This window comes from Drosophila busckii, chromosome 3L (genome assembly GCF_011750605.1).
Source record: "Drosophila busckii strain San Diego stock center, stock number 13000-0081.31 chromosome 3L, ASM1175060v1, whole genome shotgun sequence".
Taxonomy (NCBI): domain Eukaryota; kingdom Metazoa; phylum Arthropoda; class Insecta; order Diptera; family Drosophilidae; genus Drosophila; species Drosophila busckii.
Genome location: NC_046606.1, coordinates 1,927,155 through 1,950,768, shown reverse-complemented (window position 1 = coordinate 1,950,768; position 23,614 = coordinate 1,927,155). Strand labels below are relative to the sequence as shown.

Genomic DNA, 23,614 nt, shown 5'->3' with positions numbered 1-23,614 from the left:
TTATATTAAATATTTAATTAAATGATTTAGTGCTATGTTTTCTATAATATTTGTAGGCTATACTAGAACTTAATTGAACTTCTTCTGCTGTTTTTCGATTTTTAAATCTATTGGCTGCTAATTCAACTACAATTAAAGTTGCTAAGACTTTAAGTAATTAAAATTGATGCTGTCTGCACTTCCGACTCAACTTTAGCCAACTTAGCAACTTATCTTAACTGCCCAAACTAAGCCCAAGCTCCAACTCATCCCTTGCTCCAAAAATTGACAAAATTTGTTGATTGCAAATATTTGTTGTTTACACTTTCGAATTGCGGTCTTTTGAAACAAAAGACAAAGTGTAAGCAAACTAAAAATTTCAAAACAACAACAAGTGTAAACACTGTGCAACAAAATAGCTGAGGCCAGTTGGATGTATCTTCGCTTTAGTTGGCTGCAACTTTATTAAATTAAATTGTTGTTTGCGGCTTTTCGCTTGAAATCCATTGAAGGGGAGATTGGCCAAGAGTTCTGTTGAAACAGTTTATTGGATTTAAATGAAAATCGATGCAAACTGGTTATACAATTGACGTAAATTTCGTCAAGCAGATGTTAAAGCGGAAACCGAAAGAGCAAAAAAAAAAAAAACTTATTTAATTTATAATTTAAACTCGTGTATGTAAATCCCAACGTGTTGGCTTGGCCGATTTCTTACTACGCTGGCAAATGTCAAGAGTGGGCAAAAACAAAAAACTAACAAAACTCGAAATAGACAATGACAACTGAAAAAGGTTTGTAGTAGTCGCAGAGTAGCAAAAACAAATAATGTATATAAAATGAAATAAAAATAATAACGATTTGGCACACTTTAAAGTTGAAGCGACGACGCGTTGGCAGTTCGTCACGCCTTTTACCCGCCTCTCGTGTCATTTTGGCCGTCGCCGCTGTCGCTGTCTACGGGCCATTATTGTTTTTAATTTGGCTCTAAACTGATCAAGGTCGCAGCCACAGCAGCAGCCGAAAGAAATATCAAATAGACTTCAACTCAAAAGTGAGCACAAAGTGGCAAAGAACGACTATTAAATACACTTTGCTAGACAAAACATTTTAATTGGTAAGAGTATTAAGTGCAGCTCGAAATTTGAGCTACCAAATATATTAATTACCAATTATAAAATTTATTAGATTTATTACACAATTTATTAAACACTTTATAATACCAAAAGTTGAGCTGTCTGCTTTTTGTATATTTAACTTGCCTGTCACAATTTAAAGCAACTTAACTTAAGCTTATCAGCAGTTGAAGCATTAAACTGACTTATATTAGAAATTAAATTGAATTCATTAAATTCAATAAATTTGGTACGAACTGCTCAAAAATGTGAAGAATGCTGGCCACGCCCCAAGCTTAAGCATTTGTAAAACTTAAAATAAACTGTTCCCGGTTTTATACTAAATGTTAAAGTGTATAAAAAGTGGTTTTTAAATTGGCACAACCAGATGACGACGACATAAGTTTTGATCACCAAAAAGAAATGCAATCATTTGGCAATACAAAATCCGCAACCAGTTGGTACAGCCACTTAATAAATGATAAATGAATTGAAACTGGAATATTACACATCTGCTAAAAATGAATTTAATAAAAATATTTGGCTATCGATGACTTGGCAACACAACGAATAACAATTAACATTAAACAAAGCTTAGCATTTGTCTGAGGGTGCGTCCAAATAACTTCTGGAACTTGCTAAAGAATTTCTATGCGCCTAAGCACGTACTAAGTGCATGGCACAGAAACTCAACACGCTGCACGCGAAACTCACCACAGTTGAATTGAACTGTGCGGCGCACTTGCGCAGCTGAAGCTTTACCCCGCTGCTGTACGTTTTGCATATAAAAGAGTGTCGCGCTCTCTTTCTCTCTTTTTTTCTTTTGCTGCTACTGCTGCTGTTGCTGCTGCGGCTGCGTCGCGTTCGAGTTTTTGAAAGCCTCTTGTGCAATCGCAGCTTTGTGGAACGCATTGCCCCAGTGCGAGCTTTTGGTGCTTGAAACTCAACACAGCGCTGAGCTGCGTGCTGCGAGCTGCAGAGATTGAGAGATCGACGGCAGCGTCGCTGCGGCAGCGCGTGTGTAATAAAAGAAGCAAATGTGAGTTGATTTTCGGGGCTTTGGCAACGGCTTCGAGAAATTGTGCGCGACAACGTAGCAAACAGTGTAAATGGAGCTTTGATAGCGAACGGAAGGACAAATAAAACTGCTGCTCCGCTGTCAAAACTTCGAACTGAGTGTGTGTGTGCGTTTTAAAGTTTATAACAAATAGCATAAATAAATAAGCAAGTGTGCGCGTACGTTTCTGAAACAAAATGGCAAAACTCTTTGTAGTGTTTGCCGTTTTGGCTGTGGCGGCCATTGGCGCAGGTAAGCAAATTAACAATTTAAGTAAATTATTCAATTAAGTGCCACAAGACACAAGTGCAATTTACATTTTGGCCAGCGGAAATTCAAGTCTTTGTGGCCTTCAAAAATACAGAAAAAAAAAAAAACGAAACACAACTGCATTGAATTGGGAAAGTTGAGCTGAGCTGAGCTTGAAGGACAGCGCCCAGACCTTGATTATGCGTAAAAAGGATGAAACAACTGGCCAAACAACTTTCATTTTCTTAGGGTTATGTTCAGATCCTGATTGCAATTAACAGTTAGCATGTTATGCAAAAATAACTTGGCAGCAACTTGGTTGCCAACTGTGACTGCAAAATGTCAAAGTTAGAGCCAACAACTTGTCGTTGTTATTACGCTTTTGATCTGTCTGCTGTTCTTTTGCACTGGTATTGGTGACATCGCATTTCATAATGGCAAACGTGTTTCAGCCAAACCAACCCCCCCAACCAACCAACCAGCTAAGCAACATGCCGTTAGCCACACTCTACATATATCAACATGTCTAAACATGTACGCGCATGCATTTTTCTGTTTTTGTGTAACAGGAAGTGGCAAATGCCAATGTGCCCAACCCACATTTGAAGTCGAAATTCTTCCGGTTTAATGCATATGTCAAAATATTTTACAATTTTCGCAATTTGCAATTTGCAATTACAGCCAATGCCGCCGAGACGCGTACAAAGCGTCAGGCCACCACCGAGGAGCCCAAGAAGGAGGAGTCGTTCGAGAAGGAGCTCTGCAAGGACAAAGATGCCGGCGAATGGTTTCGTCTTGTAGCTGGCGAGGGCGACAACTGTCGCGATGTTATTCAGTGCACCTCATCGGTAGGTTCTCCCACCCAATCCACTACTCTATATATAATCGAAACCTTTGCTTCCAACCTACAACCTACTTTAACCCAAATGCGCTGCGCGCTCTTCTATCATTTTATCTTAAAGGGTCTGCAAGCGATTCGCTGTCCCGCTGGTCTGTACTTTGACATTGAGAAGCAAACCTGCGACTGGAAGGAGTCGGTGAAGAACTGCAAGAGCAAGAACAAGGAGCGACGTGTCAAGCCTTTGCTGCATACGGACGAGCCTTTGTGCCAGGACGGCTTCTTGGCCTGCGGCGATGGCAACTGCATTGAGCGCGGACTTTTCTGCAACGGCGAGAAGGATTGTTCCGATGGCTCCGATGAGAACACCTGCGGTAAGTTTTTCGAATAAGAGTGAAAGCTCTAAGCTTGGGTCGCACCTTAAAACCGGTCGACGCGGCATTTAACAATTTGAATCTATGCAACACACATAACGAGTCGAGTCTCGAGTCTGGAGTCTCGAGTGTGTCTTGCAACAAGCTGACAAGCCGGTTTCGTAAAGCCCTTAAGACTTCCAAAGCTGTAGCTAAAGTCCAAATGTCAGCTGTGTGGCAAATACAAATGTCAAAGCAACAAACAGACAGACAGCTGATCTCAACTGTAGTTTACACAATTCGCGCGCAACATCTAAATGCTAAATAAATCAATAATTAAGCCTAACCTTGGACTTAAAAGAAATAAAGCCAAGCCAAGCGTCTGGTCCGCCTTGTCATAGAAAGGCCCAAGCAACTCATTCCGACCGATTCATGTGTAAATTAGCCTTACATAATCCGCTTAACAAAATATTTTTAGCAATTGCAAAAAACGCGAACCGAACCGACTTTATTTATTTATGTTTATTCAATTTGTTTTGCTCTATGCACAACTAATTTTTTATAATAACAAAGCACTAAGTGGTTGGCCTGCTCGCATATAAATGCGCATTAAGCAGCAAATCAGCAAATCAAATGCCACAGAATGGACAATTCTAATGCCACTCGTTGCCCACGCCAACTGATCTTAGATCATTGCTTGCCCAGATCGGCAGATCGTGTGCGCTTTAATGCGAAAATTGGCACGTTTTGTTGCCTCAATGCTTAGCCAAGCATTAACTTGTAAACAATTGAGCGACTGAAGCTGAAGCTGAAACTGAAGTTGAAATTGAAATTGAAATTGAATAATGCAACAGGCATAGCAATAAGGAAGCGACTACAAGTTATGAGCCAAATTAAATGGCCATCATTAAAGACATTCATCAAAATAAAGTAGAAAACACAAAACGCGACGCGTGCTCAAGTTGCAGTTGCAGTTGCAAGTGTTGATTGTTGCGCTTAGCAAATGAGTAATTAAAAATATACAACGCAGGCTTGCAAAACTTTTAGCTAATTGTTTATTAAACATTAAACATACAATAACTTTAAACTTTATGAATTTTATTCAATTGTTTAGCTAATGCTTAAAGTTACTCAAATTGCTCTAGGCCAACAGCAACTTTTAAAGCAAAGAAAACCTTTTTGTTCTTAAAATTTTGCTGCATATTTGTTTAAGAGTAGCAGCTGCTTTAATTAACCTTAATTTAAAATCTTTAAAATAAAAAGATCATGATAATCGAGTTATAAATCAAAATGTTGCAGCAAACACAAAAACCAGTTGCAAATAATTTTAAAAAATTTCTAAGAAATAATGTTGACATTCAAAATTGATTTAATATGCATAGATCTTATAAAGATATTGCATAAGTAGATGAAAGTTGTGCAGATTGTTGAAACAAATGTTTAAAATTTAACTAATTAAACTCGAGCAAATATGCTGAATGGCTTTAGACTTAGCCAAAGAATAAATTTGGCTATTAGCACTATATAGTCTATATAGCAAAACAAATTGTAGCTGACAAACCATCAATATTTGTTTGTTAAAAAGTGAAATTACTTTCGGCCCATATATATTTGATATGTTGCTTAGCATCTTAAAGCTGCCAGCTCAATTGTAATGCCAAACAGCACTCGAGTGTTCGAGTTTATCACGTAAGCGTGCGCTATTATCCTCTTGAACGGCATGTAAGCCACTCAATAAGCCAACTTACAGCTACAGCTACAGCTTGACTTGGCTTGGCCATGGCGAGACAAAGAAATGGCAGGAAAGACCAAAGACAAGCCCTAAAAGCAGCGAACATTTAAATGCCAGGGAATATCTTTCGACTCTCGACGCTCGACTTGATATGCAGTCGGAGCCAAGCTGCGCAACCGGTTCGATGTACGATGACATAACACTTGGCTTTAACGACAGATTATGGCCAACAAGGTGGGGCGCGAGAGAAAAGAAAAGGTCAGCTCCGAGATAAAAGCCGGCTGCGACCTACTAAAAAGACAAAACGTTTCGGAAATATGAAACCAAATGTGCCAAAAGCTAAAAAAAAAAAACAAAACCAAAAAAAAGCAAAGACAATTTATTTTTAGTTGATTTTATTTTATTTTTGGTATTGCTTTACTTTGTTTGTCTGGCCTTTGCGTGTTTGCTTGGCATTTCACTTTGGCAAGTGCCAAACGAAAATTACGGTAACAAATTTCTTTTTGTAGCGCAAAAAAACTTTCGCAATTGATTTATGCTGATGAGACGAAGTATGGCAATGGAGTTTGTCTTGGCGTTGGCCATGCAAGTGCAAGGCTTACAAATGACGCTAGCTGGCAAATAATAAATAAATAATTTGCATACCAACGTTAATGAATGGCAAACACGTGGACACAAATAATTAGTATTAGAGATAGAGATAGAAAGAGAGGGCACGACAAACCGCTAAGCGAACTCTTGGCTAAACGTTGACTGCATTTTAAACTATTAAGCGACTGCGTCTTCGCTTGATTGACGCTTTTGCGCAAATAAATTAATAATAGTAAGCAACAAAAAATATATAAAAACTGAAATTGTGCAGACATTTTTCCATTCACTTTGCGTTTTGGTGACGGTGGTTTTCCCAACGCCTGCGACCCACCGCGCCCCTCACTCTGTTCATTTGTGATTGGTTTTCCATGGTGTTTGCGCTTGAGGTTCATTGAACTGGCTTTTGTTTCAATAAATTAACGCTAAAGCAAAGTTGACTGCACTTTGGCAACAGAATTTTTAATTAAAAAAGTTGCATACTTAATATACCAGGGAGATTAATTTCCATTTGTCGCTTTTCGTTTACTTTACTACGAACTTTTAGCTTTTCCTAATTTGATATGCTTATTTTTTTATTGCTTGCAGACATTGACAACGATCCCAATCGCGCTCCACCCTGCGATCCCGCAGTCTGCGTGCTGCCCGATTGCTTCTGCTCAGAGGATGGCACTTCGATTCCCGGCGATTTGCCCGCCAAGGATGTGCCCATGATGATCACCATCACCTTTGACGATGCCATCAACAACAACAACATTGAGCTGTACAAAGAGATGTTCAAGGGACGCAAGAATCCCAATGGCTGCGACATCAAGGCCACCTACTTCATCTCCCACAAGTACACCAACTACTCCGCCGTACAGGAGACCGCACGCAAGGGTCATGAAGTTGCCGTGCACTCGATTACCCATAACGATGAGGAGCGCTTCTGGTCGAATGCCACAGTTGATGACTGGGCCAAGGAAATGGCTGGCATGAGAATTATCATTGAGAAATACGCCAACATTACGGACAACTCGGTTGTGGGCGTGCGTGCGCCTTATTTGCGTGTGGGTGGCAACAATCAGTTCACCATGATGGAGGAGCAGGCTTTCCTTTATGACTCCACCATTACCGCACCGCTGTCCAATCCTCCACTCTGGCCATACACCATGTACTTCCGCATGCCTCATCGCTGCCACGGCAATCTGCAGAGCTGTCCCACCAGATCGCATGCTGTCTGGGAAATGGTCATGAACGAGCTGGATCGTCGTGAGGATCCCGCCAACGATGAGTATCTGCCAGGCTGTGCTATGGTCGACTCCTGCTCGAATATTCTGACCGGCGATCAGTTCTACAATTTCCTGAATCACAATTTCGATCGTCATTACGATCAGAATCGCGCTCCATTGGGTCTGTACTTCCATGCCGCCTGGCTGAAGAACAATCCCGAATTCCTCGATGCCTTCCTCTACTGGATCGATGAGATTCTGGCCAACCACAATGATGTGTACTTTGTTACCATGACACAGGTCATACAGTGGATGCAAAATCCACGCACCATCAGCGAGGTCAAGAACTTCGAGCCCTGGAGGGAGAAGTGCGTCGTCGAGGGCAAGCCCGCCTGCTGGGTGCCCAACACCTGCAAGCTGACCTCCAAGGAGGTGCCCGGCGAGACCATCAATCTGCAGACCTGCGTCCGTTGCCCCAACAACTACCCATGGGTCAACGATCCCACCGGCGATGGTTTCTTCTAAGTCAGCTTATGAGAGAATTAAGGAGGAGCAAAGCGTTAGCAGCCGCAATCCAAATTCCTACAGTCAAAACCCCCAGTCCCAAGCCCCAACCCCTGCCCCCATTTCTTCTTCAGTTCAGCTATGAATCCAATACACTCAAGACTATATATTATAACATTTTATGTTTGACTGTGCCGCGTTCTCCAGACGCTACAGCAAAGTTTCTGCTGTGTTACGTTAAAAAAGAAAAAAGAAAAAACTAAAACAAATTGAAAAACAACCAACAAAAAAACTGCAAACAAGCAAAACATATTTGAAATTGTGTTATGTACTCATTTTTTGTAGTTTTACGTTAATTTGTATGTGTATATTTAAATATAAAAACGAAAAAACAATAAAAAAGTAAAAAAATTAATAAAAATACAAAATCAAAACTAAAATTATAGTAAACATTTCATTAGATCTGCTGATGATGATGATGATGATTATCTGCTTGACTAACAGCAGCCATAAAAATGCTTTTAGACTCGCTTGATGAGTTTGGCAATAGAGCCGCCAACCTGGCAACAAACACGACTGCAGCAGTAACCATATCCAGCTACAACTTCTTAGCCCAGTCCAACAATCAACCCAATTTGTGTGTGTGAGTGTGTGTGTGAGAGCTGCGCTACCCACTGACTTACTAACCAGTTTGGGAATTTGAATAACAAAACGCGTTTTTCAGTTTCGATTTCAGTGCATTTATTTCATATGTAAATTTCATTTTGATTTTATTTTATTAGCCCGGACTGGTTTTATTATAACACATATAAAAATATTTCTTCTTTTTGTTGTTGTTGGGTAGCGCTTAGCGTAACTGGTACAGAATTAGACACACTTATCATATTATACTATATATGTGGCTAGTAGGAGGGCCAAACAGACTTATGCAAAATACGCTGAAAGGCTTATTAAAAATATATATATACTATATATTTTTTTGCTAATTTATATGCGCACAAATGAGCAGCCAAATATGCAAATGTTGTGGCTGTGTTGGCAACAGGTTCTGGGCAAATAGTAGTTGCTAATTAATGGAAATACCACAAATATTAAGTATACGCAAATTTTGGCTGACGCTGCAATGCAGGCATGCCTAAGCAATCAAGGCAAGCTAGACGATGACGACGACTGCTGGTTGCTCTATAAATCTTAAACTATGCAAATAGCGCCTAAGATCAATTCTTTTATATGTATGTAAATATTTTTAAAAGCTTCCCTAGTTTGTTGTAAACAAGTTCTCGACTTAAGCCGTTTACATATGCATAAGTAAAAGTGCGTGTGTGTGTGTGTGTGTGTAACTTGAGCTTACTTTTACTTTTGCTGAGGTAAACTAGACAATCTACATAAATTGCACATCAGCTTGGCTGCAGAAGTTGCTGCTGGGCCTTGCCAATTGGCACTTCCTTGTTCTGACTTGCACTGCTCGTGGCTCAGATACAGGAACTTTAGTGGTCAATCAAGTTTGCAGACAGCCTCAGAGCTTAATTACTATATTCAACAAGATAGATTACTTAAGACAGTTGACGAATAGTTCCTAAAGCAGCTTCCGACAGCTGCATTGTTTGCTAGCCAAAGTGTAAAATTGTTAAAGCAAATTTAAATAAAAAGAAACTCAGTTAAGTACATTGGGCCTGCACAGCTATAAATTTCCAAGAGAGCGTGAGCAGGTGAAAGGGAATGCAGCAGCGGCAGCTTATGCAACTTGTGTGTTATTTATTTTGTTTTTATGGTTATGCATTTCTTTAACAGCTCCCCAAGTTTACAGTTTACAAATTGACAAGCGCATCTCTTTGGCTCATTTTCATCATTAACGATGCCGCTTTCGTGCTGGGCAGCAATTTCTCTTTTGGCAAATAAAACTACTATAATTTATAGAGGTAATTGCTTTTAATTATTATGCAAATAATTAGCGTTAATCGATTCAAGGACTGTGTGTGTGTGTGTGTGTGTGTGTGGGGGCTTATAGCGCAACATAATAAAATATTATAATATCGCATAATCAGCTACAAAAGCCCAAATTGAGGGCAATCTCAAATTATGTAAATATCAACGAACCAACAAAAAAAGGTTTTCACTCGTCGAAGAAGAAAAAAAATTAATTTCAATGCCGTCGCATCAACATTTTCACTCTAATTGAAAAACCAGTTTAACAGTTGATTAAAGCCAAACGTAAAAAATATAATACGTCTGCTTATATCATGAGCAACTAAATTAATTGTAACTAAACTACAAAAAAGAAAAAAGTAAGTGCAAGCAACAAGAGCAAGAAGGTAAGCAAGTTTTTTTTAGCATCTTCACCCTTCACTTGCTAATTGACAATTAAACCTTTAAGTGGCAATTGTTATAAGCTGCAATGTTAAGAATGCTGCAAATCACGCATACGTCATGTTGTGCAGCTTAACTATTTCTTGCTGCTGTCAGAACTTGTTTTCAAGTTCAGGAAATAGCAATGCATATATAATATATATATAGACAACGATTTGCAGTCGCCGCCATTCTTTTTCGTACTCAATCTTGCAGCGCAGCTAATTGGCGCCGCAGTCTATGTGATTATGCTGTCAATCGTACAACAATTTTACAACTCTAAACGTTAATATATAATTTTATTGCAACATCGGCAACAAGTGACCTACTAAACTGTGTAATTTTATATTGCAAATCAATTAAAAAACAAAATGTTTCTTTAATAATCATAGCTTACCCAATGTTTACCCAAATGCTCTTGAAAGCAAACACACAAATATTTGCTATGCGTTATTTGTTATTGCTAATTGAGACCAAGCCCCAACGAAAGTTGAAATTCAACGAACTTGTTCGTTTTTGTTCTTATTGTTCAAGCCAGCTCCACTTTCAAGCCAAAGTCAATTTCATATCCGCAAACATGCTGCGTTTTTTCCAATGCATACAAGCTCTTAACTTATTGAATAACCAGCCAGCCAGTCAGCCAATCCAGTCTGTTGGCCCTTTTATTGCTTGTTTTTGTACGTTTTGGTCTTCTGCCTGCATCTTTGTTTACATAAGCAGCTGGGGAATGCAAAAATGTTTACCAATGCATAATCAATTTGGCGTTTAATTAAAAATTTCGTATGTCTCTGACTCACAATTGAGTTGCTGCTTAGCTTTGCTGGAAGCTACTCGATGTGGTCGTTAGTGTGGCGGCAGGTTTATTAACCTTTTCATTGCGGGTCTTAGCCACGTTAACAAGAATTTAATGCGCATAAGCTGTGAGCAGCATAAGCAAGCAGCAGACACAAAGCTTATAAATGCAGCTGGCGTAGGCGTGGCACTTAATATGCGACGCACGTGTGGGTGAAAATAAAAAGTCAGTTGTTATTGCTAAGAAATTGAAAGAAGCGCGCTGGCAATAACAGTTACGAAATCGAGATTTTTGAAAATTAAACTCCACACACACACACACACACACACACACACACACAGAGCGTTGACAATGAGACAAAAGCCAACAGATTTCAGGGTCAAAACTTATAGATTGATGGTTAAGCAGCATTGATTTATGCAGCTGAGTTGGCAGCGCGCTCTGCCCACCTGAGGCTTGTCGTCCAAAGGTGCAGTTAACAATACAAACAATAGTACACCCACATATGCTACGCCTAAGCTAATTAACCTTTCTTCACACTCAAGCAGACACACACACACGCACACATACACGGGCAGCGACGCCTGCGCCTTGGCATTTTACGCAATGGAATCCACATTGCCCCTGCGCAAAGCTTTGAGTTGCGCGCAGGCCGCTGCGTCGGCGCCGCTGTTTTCAACACTCAAACTCACCACAGCAGCGGCAGCCACCTCGGCTTAATAAATAGAACTCGTTGCACGCGGACAACACCTAGTGTAAGCGTGGCTTTGTATTGGATTAGAGTGAACGCTCGTTCCACTCGCTCCCACTTCAAGTTCCACGTAGAGCCGTAGAGTCGTTACTGCTACCACGCCACAAGTAATAATTTATTAAATAAGCAGTTCAAGTGTAACAAAAGTGTAAACAATTTATATATTTTTCGCATTGCAGCCATGGCGCGTTGGTGGCCAATTTTAAGCATAGTGCTGCTTTGCTGCGCTGCTGGTGAGTACAACTAACTAACTCTAACTTTAGCTTAAGCTCAAGCACTTAGACTCGACTTAGGCCACGCTGGCACTAGCAACGCCCACTTGACCTTTAACAGCTGAACAAGCAGCAAAAATATAAACAGAGTTTTGTATAAATTTTCGCACAAGGTTGTTAAAGAAAAAATAAATATCGAGACGACGCGGTCGTTGGCCAAGGCAAATAAACTTGAAAAGAAAAGAGCAGCTGATAAAGTTGTTATAAGCCATTAGCAGCATGCAACAGTTGCCAGTTTCGAAGCGATGATGCAAGTTTAACAATTTCCTATAAAACACGTAAAACCAGCGCATAAAACAGCAACAGCAAAAGCCAATTGTAAAAGAAACTGTGGCAACAGGACAGACATAGCCATGGAGCTGCGGCGCCGTAGCCGGAGCTAACCATATTAAATGACAAAAAAAATTAGCATAGGCTATAATGCTCGCGATCGCGATCGCTGTTCGTGTTCGCAATCGGTTCCGTTTATTATTTTTGGACGCTTGTTGTTTATGCAATAATCGCGCTTGCCTTAATGCTAAACGGGTTTCCATCATTGGCCAATGCACAAACTTGTTTTTTTCTTCGATCCAGCATCCATTAGCGGCAGACATATACTCTAACTTATATACACTACGCCTAACTGGGCGCACCGCTTTCGTTTGCCCTTTCGTTTTCATTTTGGCCACTGCGATATCTGCGCGAGATTATGAATAAAAAATATAAAAAACGAGAGTTGTTTAGTCTCTGAACCGGTTCAAGCCAAACACGAAACGAACCTGGCCATAAATGTTAAGAGCTGTTGAAAGATTGACTATTTAAGCCAAATTATGCGCATAATTAAAACACGCGACAAATTTCGTTCAACAACAAAATTAATGCCACATTAATAATAAATTGCAAGCTCATTAGCTTAATAATGTGCCTGAGATATGAATAAAAAACGCATAAATTAATATATGTCTCAAATCCAAATAGGCTTAAATACTTAACAGTATAATGCAATTAGCTTTAAAGAGAAGCTTCCAGAATTTTACAAAATTTGGAATGGAATTTTATAAATTGCTGCTTATTTATATTTTTAAGTGCAGCTTTTAAATAATTTCTTCTTTTTTATTGATTTAGCACAAAGCCAAGACAAACTTGAGGGCGTTGATGTTGAGGAAGTCTGCGCGGATCGTCCAGCGGATGAGTATTTCCGTCTGGATACCGAGGGTGACTGCCGTGAGGTTTACAGGTAAGCGTTGAATAAAAAAAATGCTAAGCAAATACTGAAACACACACCAAGGCTAAACTGCTGTTTAAGTTGAACTTAATGGAGCTTAATAGTTTTGTTAACACAACAACAATTTCAATTCAAACAAATTTAAAGATGCGACAATGCCGGAGAGGGCACCGGCAATCGCCTGGCACGGATTAAATGTGCCGGCGGTTTGGCGTTCGATGTTTTGCGTCAACTTTGCGATTGGAAGGCGAATGTCAAGAATTGCGATGTCAATGAAAGTAAGCCCCCCCCCACACACAAGCTTGAGTGAAAGTGTCCTCTCTCTCTCTCTCTGTTACTCTCTCTCTCTGTCTCTCTCTAAACATACATGCAGCAGCTGAATGCTATGCACAAACTCTAAACTCTCTAACTCTTGGTTCAATGTATACTAAGTGTCTGTTACTATCTCTGTTCTCTCTGCATATGTGTGTGTGTGTGTGTGTGTGTGTATGTTTGTATCTGTGTGTGTGTCTCGCTGTTCAGCAAACTCATTGTGCGTTACTAAATCAACAAAATTTCCCTATCAAACTCGTATCATTCACCCAAAATCCGTTAAGAAAAAAAGCATAAACCAAAGTTCTATTAGACAAACAGTTTAGACAAATAGTAAAGCAGCTACAGCTAAATCAAAACAAACAAACGAAAAACACAACGCATTTATTTTTTAGATGTACAAAGTCAGGCCTGAAAGAAATTCAGTGCCCCAGCGGTTTGGCCTTTGATGTTATTAAACAGACCTGCGACTGGAAGGCCAAGGTGACTAACTGCGATGAGAAAGAGAGTAAGTGTGGCACACAGACACTAACAACACGCAACATAGACACAGACTTGTACTAAGAACTTGAACTTTGGAACTTTAGTTTTAACCCGCACCCACTAACCCGCCCATGCAACAAGAACACAGCTGTACATATATTTTCCCATTTCAAAATTCTAAACCAACAACTTGTCACTAATCGAAGCACACAGTTTAATCAGCAGCACTAACTAAGCGTAATTCTTAACTTTATACTCAGAGCCACGCAAGGCGCAGCCCATTCTGAAGACCGATGAGCCCATCTGTCCCGATGGCAAGTTGTCCTGCGGCGATGGCGAGTGCCTGGACAAGGAGCTCTTCTGCAACGGCAAGCCCGACTGCAAGGACGAGTCCGATGAGAATGCCTGCTGTAAGTAGCCAACAACGCCCAAAGCCTTGTTAACTGCCCGCTCAACTGTGCTCTGCTCCCTCAGCTGTCGATGAGGATCCCAATCGCGCGCCCGAGTGCGATCCCACGCAGTGCGCTCTGCCCGATTGTTTCTGCTCTGCGGACGGCACACGCATTCCCGGCGGCATTGAGCCACAGCAGGTGCCACAGATGATCACCATCACCTTCAACGGTGCCGTCAATGTGGACAACATTGATTTGTATGAGGACATCTTCAATGGCCAGCGCCAGAATCCCAATGGCTGTTCCATCAAGGGCACCTTCTTCGTTTCCCACAAGTACACCAACTACTCTGCCGTGCAGGATCTGCACAGACGTGGCCATGAGATCTCTGTCTTCTCGCTGACACACAAGGATGATCCCAACTACTGGACGGGCGGCAGCTACGACGACTGGCTGGCCGAGATGGCCGGCTCCCGTCTGATTGTCGAGCGTTTCGCCAACATCACCGATGGCTCCATCATTGGCATGCGTGCTCCTTATCTGCGCGTTGGCGGCAACAAGCAGTTCGAGATGATGGCCGATCAGTTCTTTGTCTACGATGCCTCCATCACCGCCTCGCTGGGTCGCGTGCCCATCTGGCCATATACTCTCTACTTCCGCATGCCCCACAAGTGCAATGGCAATGCCCACAACTGCCCATCGCGTAGCCATCCCGTTTGGGAGATGGTCATGAACGAGCTGGATCGTCGTGATGATCCCACGTTTGATGAGTCGCTGCCCGGTTGCCACATGGTTGACTCCTGCTCGAACGTCGCCTCCGGCGAGCAGTTCGCGCGTCTGCTGCGCCACAATTTCAATCGCCACTACAATAGCAACCGCGCTCCTCTGGGTCTGCACTTCCACGCCTCCTGGTTGAAGTCCAAGAAGGAGTATCGCGACGAGCTGATCAAGTTCATCGAGGAGATGCTGGGCCGCAACGATGTGTTCTTTGTAACCAATCTGCAGGTCATCCAGTGGATGCAGAATCCCACGGAGCTCAACTCGCTGCGCGACTTCCAGGAATGGAAGGAGAAGTGCGATGTCAAGGGCCAGCCCTACTGCTCCCTGCCCAACGCCTGCCCGCTGACCACTCGCGAGCTGCCCGGCGAGACGCTGCGTCTGTTCACCTGCATGGAGTGTCCCAACAACTATCCATGGATCCTCGATCCCACTGGCGATGGCTTCTCCGTCTAAGCCAGCTCTACTCAGTTTCCTTTCTTATCACCAACAAGTGAGCCACACTCATTTGTAGTTCAAACGAGAGTCTGATAAACTAAAACTCCACACACACACACAACTGAACTTTCTAACTCTATCTCTTTAACTGTCCTTTCCTTTCTTTATTTCCTCTACACTCTACACTTTCACTTTCTGCTTTTTATTTATGCAGCCTCTGCTCTCTGACTTTCTTTAATTTTGTGTTTAGTTATTTTCATTTGTTTTTACACTTAATTTTCTTTTTATTTTGTTAATTGATAAAGTGATTTGTTTTTTATTTGCAACAACAAGAAAACAATTTTAAAATCTATGCTGCTTCCTTTGTTCTGTTCAAAAAACAAAAACAACTACAAAACACAAATTTTCACAAAAATCGCGCCAAAAATCGCAAGCAGCTAAATATCTTTGTAATTATATAAGTATTTTTTATAAGAAAAATATAAAAAATATATAAAACATAAGACGAGTGTGTGTTTTTGAATATTTGCTGAGCTCAAATTTGTATTAAAAGTCAGTTTTGAAACAAAATACAAACAACAAAACAACACAATATAAACTACAAGAGCTGCAGACAACATGTATAGTGGAAATTTGTGGATTTTTCTTTTAGTAAGTATAGTTAGTTAAAAGTTGAAACTACTAAAAAACCCTAAATAGTTGTTAGGTATAGCAGAGCTGCTGGCATTTGGTTTAAATCGAAGCACTAGCTACGCAGCTGAAGAAACGCAGCTAAGTATAAATTCCATTAAAGTACCGTTAGTTACACAAACTATATTTGGTCAACGACTGCGCCGCAATAAGAGCCCAGCAGAATTCATCTTGGTAAACCATCGAGTTGCTGTCAGTGCGCGACGAGGTCATAAGAGATTTACCGAGGGACGCCTAACGGTTGATTCGGATCCTGTCAAGCAGTACTATCCAGAAACTGCAAGGCTCTCCGACGTTTGTTTGGGAAGCACCATACCCTATGGCATACCTAAGGTTATGAAGTGGATCAAGCAATTCAATCACAACAATGAGCTAAGTGCGCGGCCATTTTACATTGATCTGCGCAGGAAAATATTCGACGATGGCAATTCCGAGGAGTGCCATAAACTGAGTATGACGCACTGGAAGGCTTTTCAAGAATGCCAGCTGCGTCGTAATCAGCGCATGGAATACAACGTGCCACAATATCCGCATCATCAAAAGCAACTGACATAACAGACATAATTTTGGCTGCTTTATTTTTCCTTTTTTTTGGTAGTGCATTTAATTAAGTTATAATCAAGCTAGTGCTAAATTTGATTAGAGCGCTTTTGTTATTATACGCGACATTGAACTCTGAGTGTGGAGAAATTTAAAGCCAGAGGCGCACCTGTTGATCCCAACTGGTCGAGGCCATACACATGCCATTGGGGCAGAGGCTGATGCAAGTAATGCGATTCTCGTGACCAGACAGCGTGCCTGAAGCAGAGCAAAGCGCAAATGAAATAAATCAATAAAGCTGCCAGCAGTCTACGGCTTACCTGTATGCTTCTGCTTCATCGCATCCCAGGAGTGCACGTTGCCCTCAACGCCGCCGCACATTATGTAGCGTCCGCTAGTCGATAAAGCTAAAATGGGCACACAGCTTAAAAGTCAAGGCAATAGCAAAGGCATAGGCAAAGGCAAAAGGCAAAACATTGGAACTAAAAACGCACCACATGAAGTGAAGCCCGTGTTTTTCTGGGGCGGCTCATAGAGTCCAATTTGTTGATCCGAACGCAAGTCGTACATGCGTGCAGTCTGATCCTCCGAGCAGGAGGCAAAGCCATTGCCGCTTGGATGATACTGCCATATATAATTCATTACTATATTTATATATACATGTCCCAATTTTGTGCTACTTACGCAAACGGAGGACACGTCCATTTCATGGCCAAAGAACATTTGCTTGTGTCCTTGCTCGCGCACATCCCATAGCTTCGCAGTTTTGTCCACTGAGCCGGTTATATAAGTCTTCATATCGGGCGATAAGGACAGACCCGCTATATCACCAGCATGTCCATTAAAATCCATGGTCTTCACACCTTTTTCCAAATCCCAATGACAGCTGTAAGATTCGAATTTAGTCAACTGCTACAAGCTCATGCTCATCAGCTTACATTTTCATATCACCCGAGCCTGTAATCAAATGGCCATCATCTAGAAAACGACACGAGCTCAAGAATCCCTCGTAGCCCAGCAGCTCGCGCACCATCTTGGCCACTCCGGAGGCATCCCGATTGTTAACATCATAGACAGTACATTGGTTATCCATGCCGCCGCAAGCCACAAAATTGCCAGATGGTGAGAAGGCCACAGTCATTACCCAGGCCGAGCGTAATGGAATAATCTGCACCTTGTTTGCAGTCCAGGTGTCCCAGATGATGAGCTTGCCGTCCAGTGAGCCCGTCACACAATGGCGCGAATCGCCCGCAAAGTGCACCGAGTTGACCTTGTTAATGTGTCCCTTAAGAATCTTCTTCGATGAGAAGCGTATTTTGGATACGTCGCCCATGTCGCCGCATTTGTCCGCCAGCGTGCAGTCCGCCTTGGCTTTTTGATCATCCTAAGCAAACAAAATTTACAATTACACAAGATATAGCTCAAGATTTATATCTCAATGTTACTTTGAACTTTTGTATCATGCCATTTATCTCATCATAGAGAGCTTGCGTTTCTGGATCAATTTTAGGCATTTTTGCGCATTAGTTTTTGGCAAGTTTTAATAAATACAGCGATTCCCTTAGCCCACAAGTCTGTTTCAGACCTCTGCAATGCACAAACTAATGTCCAAAAACATATTATGATGTTTTCATTGCATTGCCTCAGAGGATAATGCAATTAACTAATTGGATTAGTTGTTAAGCGCAAGAGAATACAAATTTTAAGCAATGAATTAAACATGCGCGCCAAAGTCAAGCAGACTTCCCAACACTGCTTAGTAACTCAAGCACCGTCGATTTGAACTATTAGTGCAACACACTGTCATCCACAAATAAAATTTAGAATATATAGAGATAAATGTGATATTATTAAGAGTTTACATTTTTGTTAAAGTAAAATTTAATTTTAATTATGGCTAGAATATGCTAGATGAACAACAAAATATGCTATATTTTTGGCATGAAAAATACTAGATCTAGCCATAAACCCGCAAACATTGTTGTTTCTAGCCACATTTAATGGCAAAAACTCCAATTTCGCATTACAATGCTCGGATCTCTCGCTTGCACTGTTGTTGTTGCACTGCTTGCACGTTAAAAACAGCTGTGATTACCAAAACGCGTATCGCCTAACAATTTGCAAAAGTCTTGGCCAAATGCCTTGGCTCTGGCCAGCGCTTGTAAATTAGGAGCAGCATGGACGGCCTGTGCGAGAGCGTGGTCAACATACCCAAGGAGCTGATACTCATATCGCTAGTGTCGCAGGAACAGGCTCTCTACAACCCCAAGCATCAGCACTATCGCAGCACGAAGAGCAAGGATGAAAAATGGTGCGAAATAGGCAGTCATGTGGGCTGGACGGGTGAGTATATGCAATAGCTTAGACAATAAGTTGCTAATTAAGCATTTCAATAGATACACAATGCAAGGCCAAGTGGAAGGCGATGAGGGACCAATATTGTCGCGAACTGAAACGCGCCAAAGCAAATACCAAAAACAATGTAAAGTGGAAGTATTTTAAGGAATTGGACTTTCTGCGTCCCTATGCGCTGGCACGCAAGTAAAATGTGCTGCAAATGCATATGAAACTTGAAACTAATAAGCGTCTTTATTTGCAGCTATCGCTCACGCGGCTCGCAAGGCAGCAATGGAGCTGTCCAATTGACCAATGCTGCAAGCAACAATGCCAGCAGCAGCAGCAACAATCACAACAACACATCGTTCAGTAACAGCAGCAACAGCAGCCAGAACTTGAACTTGTCCGCTGATCCCAGCAAGTTTTCAAATATTAAAATCGAAGAGAGCAGCGGCTCCTTGCTGGACAACTGCACGTTTGTGCCCACGACAACAACGTCCACAATAGCCACAGTGAATGCGCTGAATGTGGAAAAGAAAACGGACACAACGCGTGGCCTGCTCAACGCCTTTATGGGCAGCGGCCAGCTCATAGAGCAGCAGCAACAACAGCAGCAGCCACAGACCAATTGGAATTACTTGACCGATGCCAATAGCAGCGCTGTCAACAACACGGCCATAACTGTAACATGTGAAATGCCCAATACCACGACAGGTGATACGCTCTATAATGATTTTGTTGATTGTGTAAATGCTGCCAGCGCTGTGAGTCAGTCCAATGCGCAGTCACATGGCAATCATGCCGATGAGGAGGATGATGATCCCATACACACATTTCTCAACATGGAAAGCTACTTTGAGAAGGAGCTCATCTCGCTGATACAGCAGGAGGACATGATCTACAACTATAGCAATCAAAACTATCGCAATGTAAAGCTGAAGCTAGCGGTCTGGGATGAAATAGCGCGCAAACTGAAGAAGCCGGTAAAGCAGTGCAGGCAAAAATGGAAGGCGCTGCGGGATCAATATGCACGCGAGTACAAGCGACTAAAGACGCAGCTGCACATCGATGCCACATCGCGCTGGAAGCACTACGATTCATTGAGCTTCTTGCAAAAGTACATACAACAAAAGACGCTGTAAGCCAATAGTTTATTTATAAAAATTAAATGCTATTAATTAATTCATTTCAGCAGCGATGGCGATGCATTGAATATGTTGCTGCCCAAGCACGATGCAGGCTGTGAACTGGATGAGCATATGACGCAGAGCCATGCGGAGCCACAAGCGAACAGCTTGTCAACATCGCCCAATAGCTTACCCAGTCTGCCGCCCTTAAGCGCGCCACACAAGGCTGAGCTGGCAAGCTTGCCGGATCAGCAGCAGCAGCAGCAGCAGCAGACGCCACAGGCCAGTGAGCTGTGTGTGGCTAGCTACGATGAAATGGATATAGAAAACTATATCAATGGCGATGCAGCGCAGGATGACGACACTGAAGAAGATGAGGACGAAGACATGCAGGACACAAGCACAACAGAGCAGCCAACGCAACATCAACAGCAACCACAACATGCTGTAAGCTTTCAAACAGCTGAGGAGCCTGTCTATAGCGCTGTGCCCACGCTGGCCAAAGTGGAGGCGCCTACAAACAGCAGCAGCAACTTGGAGCCGCCACAGCAGCAGCAGCAGCATCAACAACTGCAAGCTAGCACTGACTTTATACAAAAGCTGGAGGTGCACACGCCCACATCGACAGGCGCACGTTATCATAGTGTTAACAGCGCTGCAACTGCCACGCCCTCCACATCCAATCATGCGCTGTTTACGCAAAATGCCAGCTCCATGGCGGAAGAGGATGAAATCGATTTCTTTTTCAATTCGGTGGCCATGAAGATACGCAATGCACAGCTCGAGCCTGTGGCCTTTACGGATCTGCAGATTCACATTTTGCGTGTTATCAACGAAGCGCTGCGCAATCACTAGCCATAGCTAAAGATCTCCCTAACCCAATGCCCAAATATCCAGCTAACTAAAAAAAGGTTTCCATGCATGCTTTGGGATTTACACACACAACAAACAAACAAACACACACACACACACAAACACACGTAAGCAAACAAACATTTGTATAAAATTATGCTATTGTATTGTATATATTTAAATGGGACGCTGTGTCCTAACGATCAGTTGTTTAGCTTTTAGGCTGCTTCCGGTGCAGACAAACCGGAACTAAAACACAAAAAATTGTTGCATGTCTTGATAGCAGGTTTATGTGTAAACGAAAACGACTACAAACTAAGCTTAAAGAAAATCACAACAACAGCAAATTGCATAAATATATGTTTTTCAAATTTATTAACAAATTTTAAAAGCTCCACTCGTGCCTCTCGTTTTATTCATAGAGTATAAAAATCAATGCCTTGTTGAGCACTCCACACTTGTGTCAAGGCTTTAGCTTTTGTCGGCTGCCACCCACTTGGGCAGCAGCAGCACAAACATTTAGACAACTGCTGAGCAAAGCGGCGTATTGGAGCTGCCGCTCAAGTGCAAGCACTTGCGCAGATCCCAGTGAATGCCCCCAACCCACTGCCCCCCAGACAGGGCTAAGCGCTAAAGCATTTACTACATAAGCTTGCCATACAGCTGGGCAATTGGCCACCACCAAGCGAATCGGTTATTAACCGTTTCGCCAGCAGCGTCCAATCAGCAGCCAGCGCAAGCGAGACAACAACACTGCTTGCTTACTGCTTGCTCACTGCTTGCTTTACATAAACCACATGTCAAGTGGGCGGCGCATTGCGTTGGGTGTGGCGCAGCTGCTGCTGCTGCTAAATTTATGTAAAAGTGAAAATTTTTAATAAACATTTTCATTTTCAGGCGGAAGTTCACAGCCGTCGCTGCCTAATCAAACGCAGCAGCGAGCGAGCAAAGCGCCAATGTTTGTTATGAGGCCACGCTTGATTGATTTTCCACATGCATTGTTTGTTTATACATATATATATAAATTTATTTATGCCCATGAGGCTTGGTCTATCAAATGGTAGGCGCTCTGTCTTTGTTTGCAATCATTTGCTATTGCAATTAATTGGCATGCCACTCCGAATGGTTGACTGAGCAGCATTTAATTAAAATTCAAATGAGTGCGGTCACATAGGTGCGCAGCAAATTATTATTATAGCCAACAATCAGCATTAAGATGCAATCAATTGTAATACAAAGCATGAGCATTAAGTATATTATGTAAAACGGTCGTTTGCAAAATCAAATATATGTATTTTTTAATTCAAATTTACACAACTCAATCGAATATATTTCAAATTGTATGCAATTGGTATATATATTTAAGTTTAGTTACTATCATTTCAAATTTATAACTTCTGCTATACATTTTCTTAATTTTTTGTTTTATTATTAAACATTTAATGCAAATTCAATAGGGTAAACTCTTAAATTCCATATATTAGTTAAAATGAATTCCAGTTTAGATTTTCGTATATTCAATTATTTAATGTAATTTCCAAATAACATTTACGACATTTACTTAACTAAGGGTTTATTTATTCTTTTATTTAAAGCAAAACATGTGAAGCTCTTTAAAATTTGTCCTTGTTAGCTATGCAACTTTCTGTTAAATTCCAAAGCAAGTTACGTACCTAAATATATGCGCTAATATAAGCTACTAAACTAACCTTAATAATAACCTAAATAGCTTTACAGCATAACTTGAATAAAATACTTGATATGCATCTAATACTTTTCATAAGCGCTCTTCCTCTCTCTCTCTCTCTCTTGCTCTCGCTCTCAACTCAATCAACTCGGAGTTCCATGCTTGCCATAATCCTAGACTTTGGGAAACGGAAACTATTTTCGCGGCTCATTTAACGGGTTCGCCTGGCCTGGCCTGTGCTGGCAGTCAAGCAACTAAAGTAGAAAGATGAAAAAATGTGACAAGTAAATGCGAATAAATATTTTGATGGCCTGTGGGCAAAAGTTATAACACTTAAACTGCTGGCGCTGCAGTCAGGCTTAAATCAATTTGCAAAGTACATCAAATTTACGAGGATTAAGGACATGGCTCAATGCATTTAGCGCCTGCAGGCCATAAATGTACCACTACCTGAGCTATAAATATTTTTTCAAACTCATTTCCGCTGCGCTTAAGACTTTTTCTTTTTTTTTTAATTTGTGTATTGCCTGCAGCTTTGGGTCGCTCAAAATATGAAAAAAAGGCAGTAAGAGGGGCGCAAACGTAAAGTTAATGCCTGAAAGTTGGCGACAAAATGCTGACAAACTGCAGCAGTGCTGGCCAGGCAGCCAACTTGGCTAACTGCGTGGCAACTGGCGGCGGAGCTGTTATCATAAATAAGCCCAGCCAAATGTCAAACGTTGTCCGGGTTATAATATCATAAAGTAAATGCAAGTGGCGCAGAAATCAAACATGCAACATTTTTCGAGCATTTCGAACGTCGCACGATTTATTGGCCATGTTCATAATGTTGCGACTGTTTCGAGCTGCACTTTTTAAACTGAATTGTTTCCGGGAACTGCCGCAGCAACACCAACAACAACAATGAGCAACAACAAATAACGCAAGCGCTGAAAAGCTTGTAAAACATTTGTAGCAACTGCTGTTGCCTCTTGCCTGTTGCAACTTCGA

The 23,614-nt window shown here is 41.6% G+C and overlaps 5 protein-coding genes across 7 annotated transcripts; 4 read left to right on the top strand and 1 right to left on the bottom strand.

Annotated features, from left to right (window-relative positions):
* Window positions 1-2,145: 2,145 nt before the first annotated feature.
* LOC108600481 lies at window positions 2,146-7,916 on the top strand. Its single transcript, XM_017988100.1, has 4 exons — window positions 2,146-2,400; window positions 3,079-3,245; window positions 3,360-3,609; window positions 6,497-7,916. Exons 1-4 carry the CDS (start codon window positions 2,346-2,348, stop codon window positions 7,642-7,644), a joined length of 1,620 nt encoding a protein of 539 aa, XP_017843589.1. The 5' UTR covers window positions 2,146-2,345; the 3' UTR covers window positions 7,645-7,916.
* A 3,595-nt stretch (window positions 7,917-11,511) lies between these two features.
* Window positions 11,512-15,641, top strand: LOC108600570. Of its 2 annotated transcripts, none has more exons than XM_017988238.1 (6): window positions 11,512-11,620; window positions 11,693-11,746; window positions 12,890-13,001; window positions 13,697-13,809; window positions 14,045-14,194; window positions 14,259-15,641. In XM_017988238.1, the coding sequence occupies exons 2-6, from the start codon at window positions 11,695-11,697 to the stop codon at window positions 15,407-15,409; spliced, it is 1,578 nt and encodes a 525-aa protein (XP_017843727.1). In that variant the 5' UTR covers window positions 11,512-11,620; window positions 11,693-11,694; the 3' UTR covers window positions 15,410-15,641. The 2 variants fall into 2 exon arrangements, with proteins under 2 accessions (XP_017843727.1, XP_017843726.1); XM_017988237.1 differs by lacking the exon at window positions 13,697-13,809 and adding an exon at window positions 13,137-13,267.
* Window positions 15,642-15,956: 315 nt separating this feature from the next.
* LOC108598666 lies at window positions 15,957-16,649 on the top strand. The gene is made up of 2 exons (XM_017985379.1): window positions 15,957-16,042; window positions 16,091-16,649. The coding sequence occupies exons 1-2, from the start codon at window positions 16,010-16,012 to the stop codon at window positions 16,634-16,636; spliced, it is 579 nt and encodes a 192-aa protein (XP_017840868.1). The 5' UTR covers window positions 15,957-16,009; the 3' UTR covers window positions 16,637-16,649.
* On the bottom strand, window positions 16,634-18,135 carry LOC108598665 (guanine nucleotide-binding protein subunit beta-2). The gene is made up of 6 exons (XM_017985378.1): window positions 18,067-18,135; window positions 17,560-18,005; window positions 17,306-17,507; window positions 17,116-17,245; window positions 16,942-17,028; window positions 16,634-16,879 (listed from the first exon to the last, which is right to left on the bottom strand). The coding sequence occupies exons 1-6, from the start codon at window positions 18,133-18,135 to the stop codon at window positions 16,773-16,775; spliced, it is 1,041 nt and encodes a 346-aa protein (XP_017840867.1). The 3' UTR covers window positions 16,634-16,772.
* Window positions 18,136-18,694: 559 nt separating this feature from the next.
* On the top strand, window positions 18,695-21,311 carry LOC108598455 (probable basic-leucine zipper transcription factor R). 2 transcript variants are annotated; one of them, XM_017985098.1, is made up of 4 exons: window positions 18,695-18,964; window positions 19,018-19,162; window positions 19,221-20,096; window positions 20,154-21,311. In XM_017985098.1, exons 1-4 carry the CDS (start codon window positions 18,799-18,801, stop codon window positions 20,938-20,940), a joined length of 1,974 nt encoding a protein of 657 aa, XP_017840587.1. In that variant the 5' UTR covers window positions 18,695-18,798; the 3' UTR covers window positions 20,941-21,311. The 2 variants fall into 2 exon arrangements, with proteins under 2 accessions (XP_017840587.1, XP_017840586.1); XM_017985097.2 differs by having other exon boundaries at window positions 20,151-21,311.
* The last annotated feature ends 2,303 nt before the right edge of the window (window positions 21,312-23,614 follow it).

Coding starts and splice junctions, on each gene's coding strand:
- LOC108600570 (XM_017988237.1), top strand. CDS start 11,695: ATGGCGCGTTGGTGGCCAATTTTAAGCATAGTGCTGCTTTGCTGCGCT. Junction 13,002..13,136: donor GACTGCCGTGAGGTTTACAG/GTAAGCGTTGAA, acceptor ACAAATTTAAAG/ATGCGACAATGCCGGAGAGG. Junction 13,268..14,044: donor GAATTGCGATGTCAATGAAA/GTAAGCCCCCCC, acceptor CTTTATACTCAG/AGCCACGCAAGGCGCAGCCC.
- LOC108598665 (XM_017985378.1), bottom strand. CDS start 18,135: ATGCCTAAAATTGATCCAGAAACGCAAGCTCTCTATGATGAGATAAAT. Junction 17,246..17,305: donor TGGACGTGTCCTCCGTTTGC/GTAAGTAGCACA, acceptor TATATATGGCAG/TATCATCCAAGCGGCAATGG. Junction 17,029..17,115: donor CACGGGCTTCACTTCATGTG/GTGCGTTTTTAG, acceptor TGCCCATTTTAG/CTTTATCGACTAGCGGACGC.
- LOC108600481 (XM_017988100.1), top strand. CDS start 2,346: ATGGCAAAACTCTTTGTAGTGTTTGCCGTTTTGGCTGTGGCGGCCATT. Junction 3,246..3,359: donor TTATTCAGTGCACCTCATCG/GTAGGTTCTCCC, acceptor TTTATCTTAAAG/GGTCTGCAAGCGATTCGCTG. Junction 3,610..6,496: donor CTCCGATGAGAACACCTGCG/GTAAGTTTTTCG, acceptor TATTGCTTGCAG/ACATTGACAACGATCCCAAT.
- LOC108598666 (XM_017985379.1), top strand. CDS start 16,010: ATGTATAGTGGAAATTTGTGGATTTTTCTTTTA. Junction 16,043..16,090: donor ATTTGTGGATTTTTCTTTTA/GTAAGTATAGTT, acceptor AACCCTAAATAG/TTGTTAGGTATAGCAGAGCT.
- LOC108598455 (XM_017985097.2), top strand. CDS start 18,799: ATGGACGGCCTGTGCGAGAGCGTGGTCAACATACCCAAGGAGCTGATA. Junction 18,965..19,017: donor CAGTCATGTGGGCTGGACGG/GTGAGTATATGC, acceptor GCATTTCAATAG/ATACACAATGCAAGGCCAAG. Junction 19,163..19,220: donor CCCTATGCGCTGGCACGCAA/GTAAAATGTGCT, acceptor CTTTATTTGCAG/CTATCGCTCACGCGGCTCGC.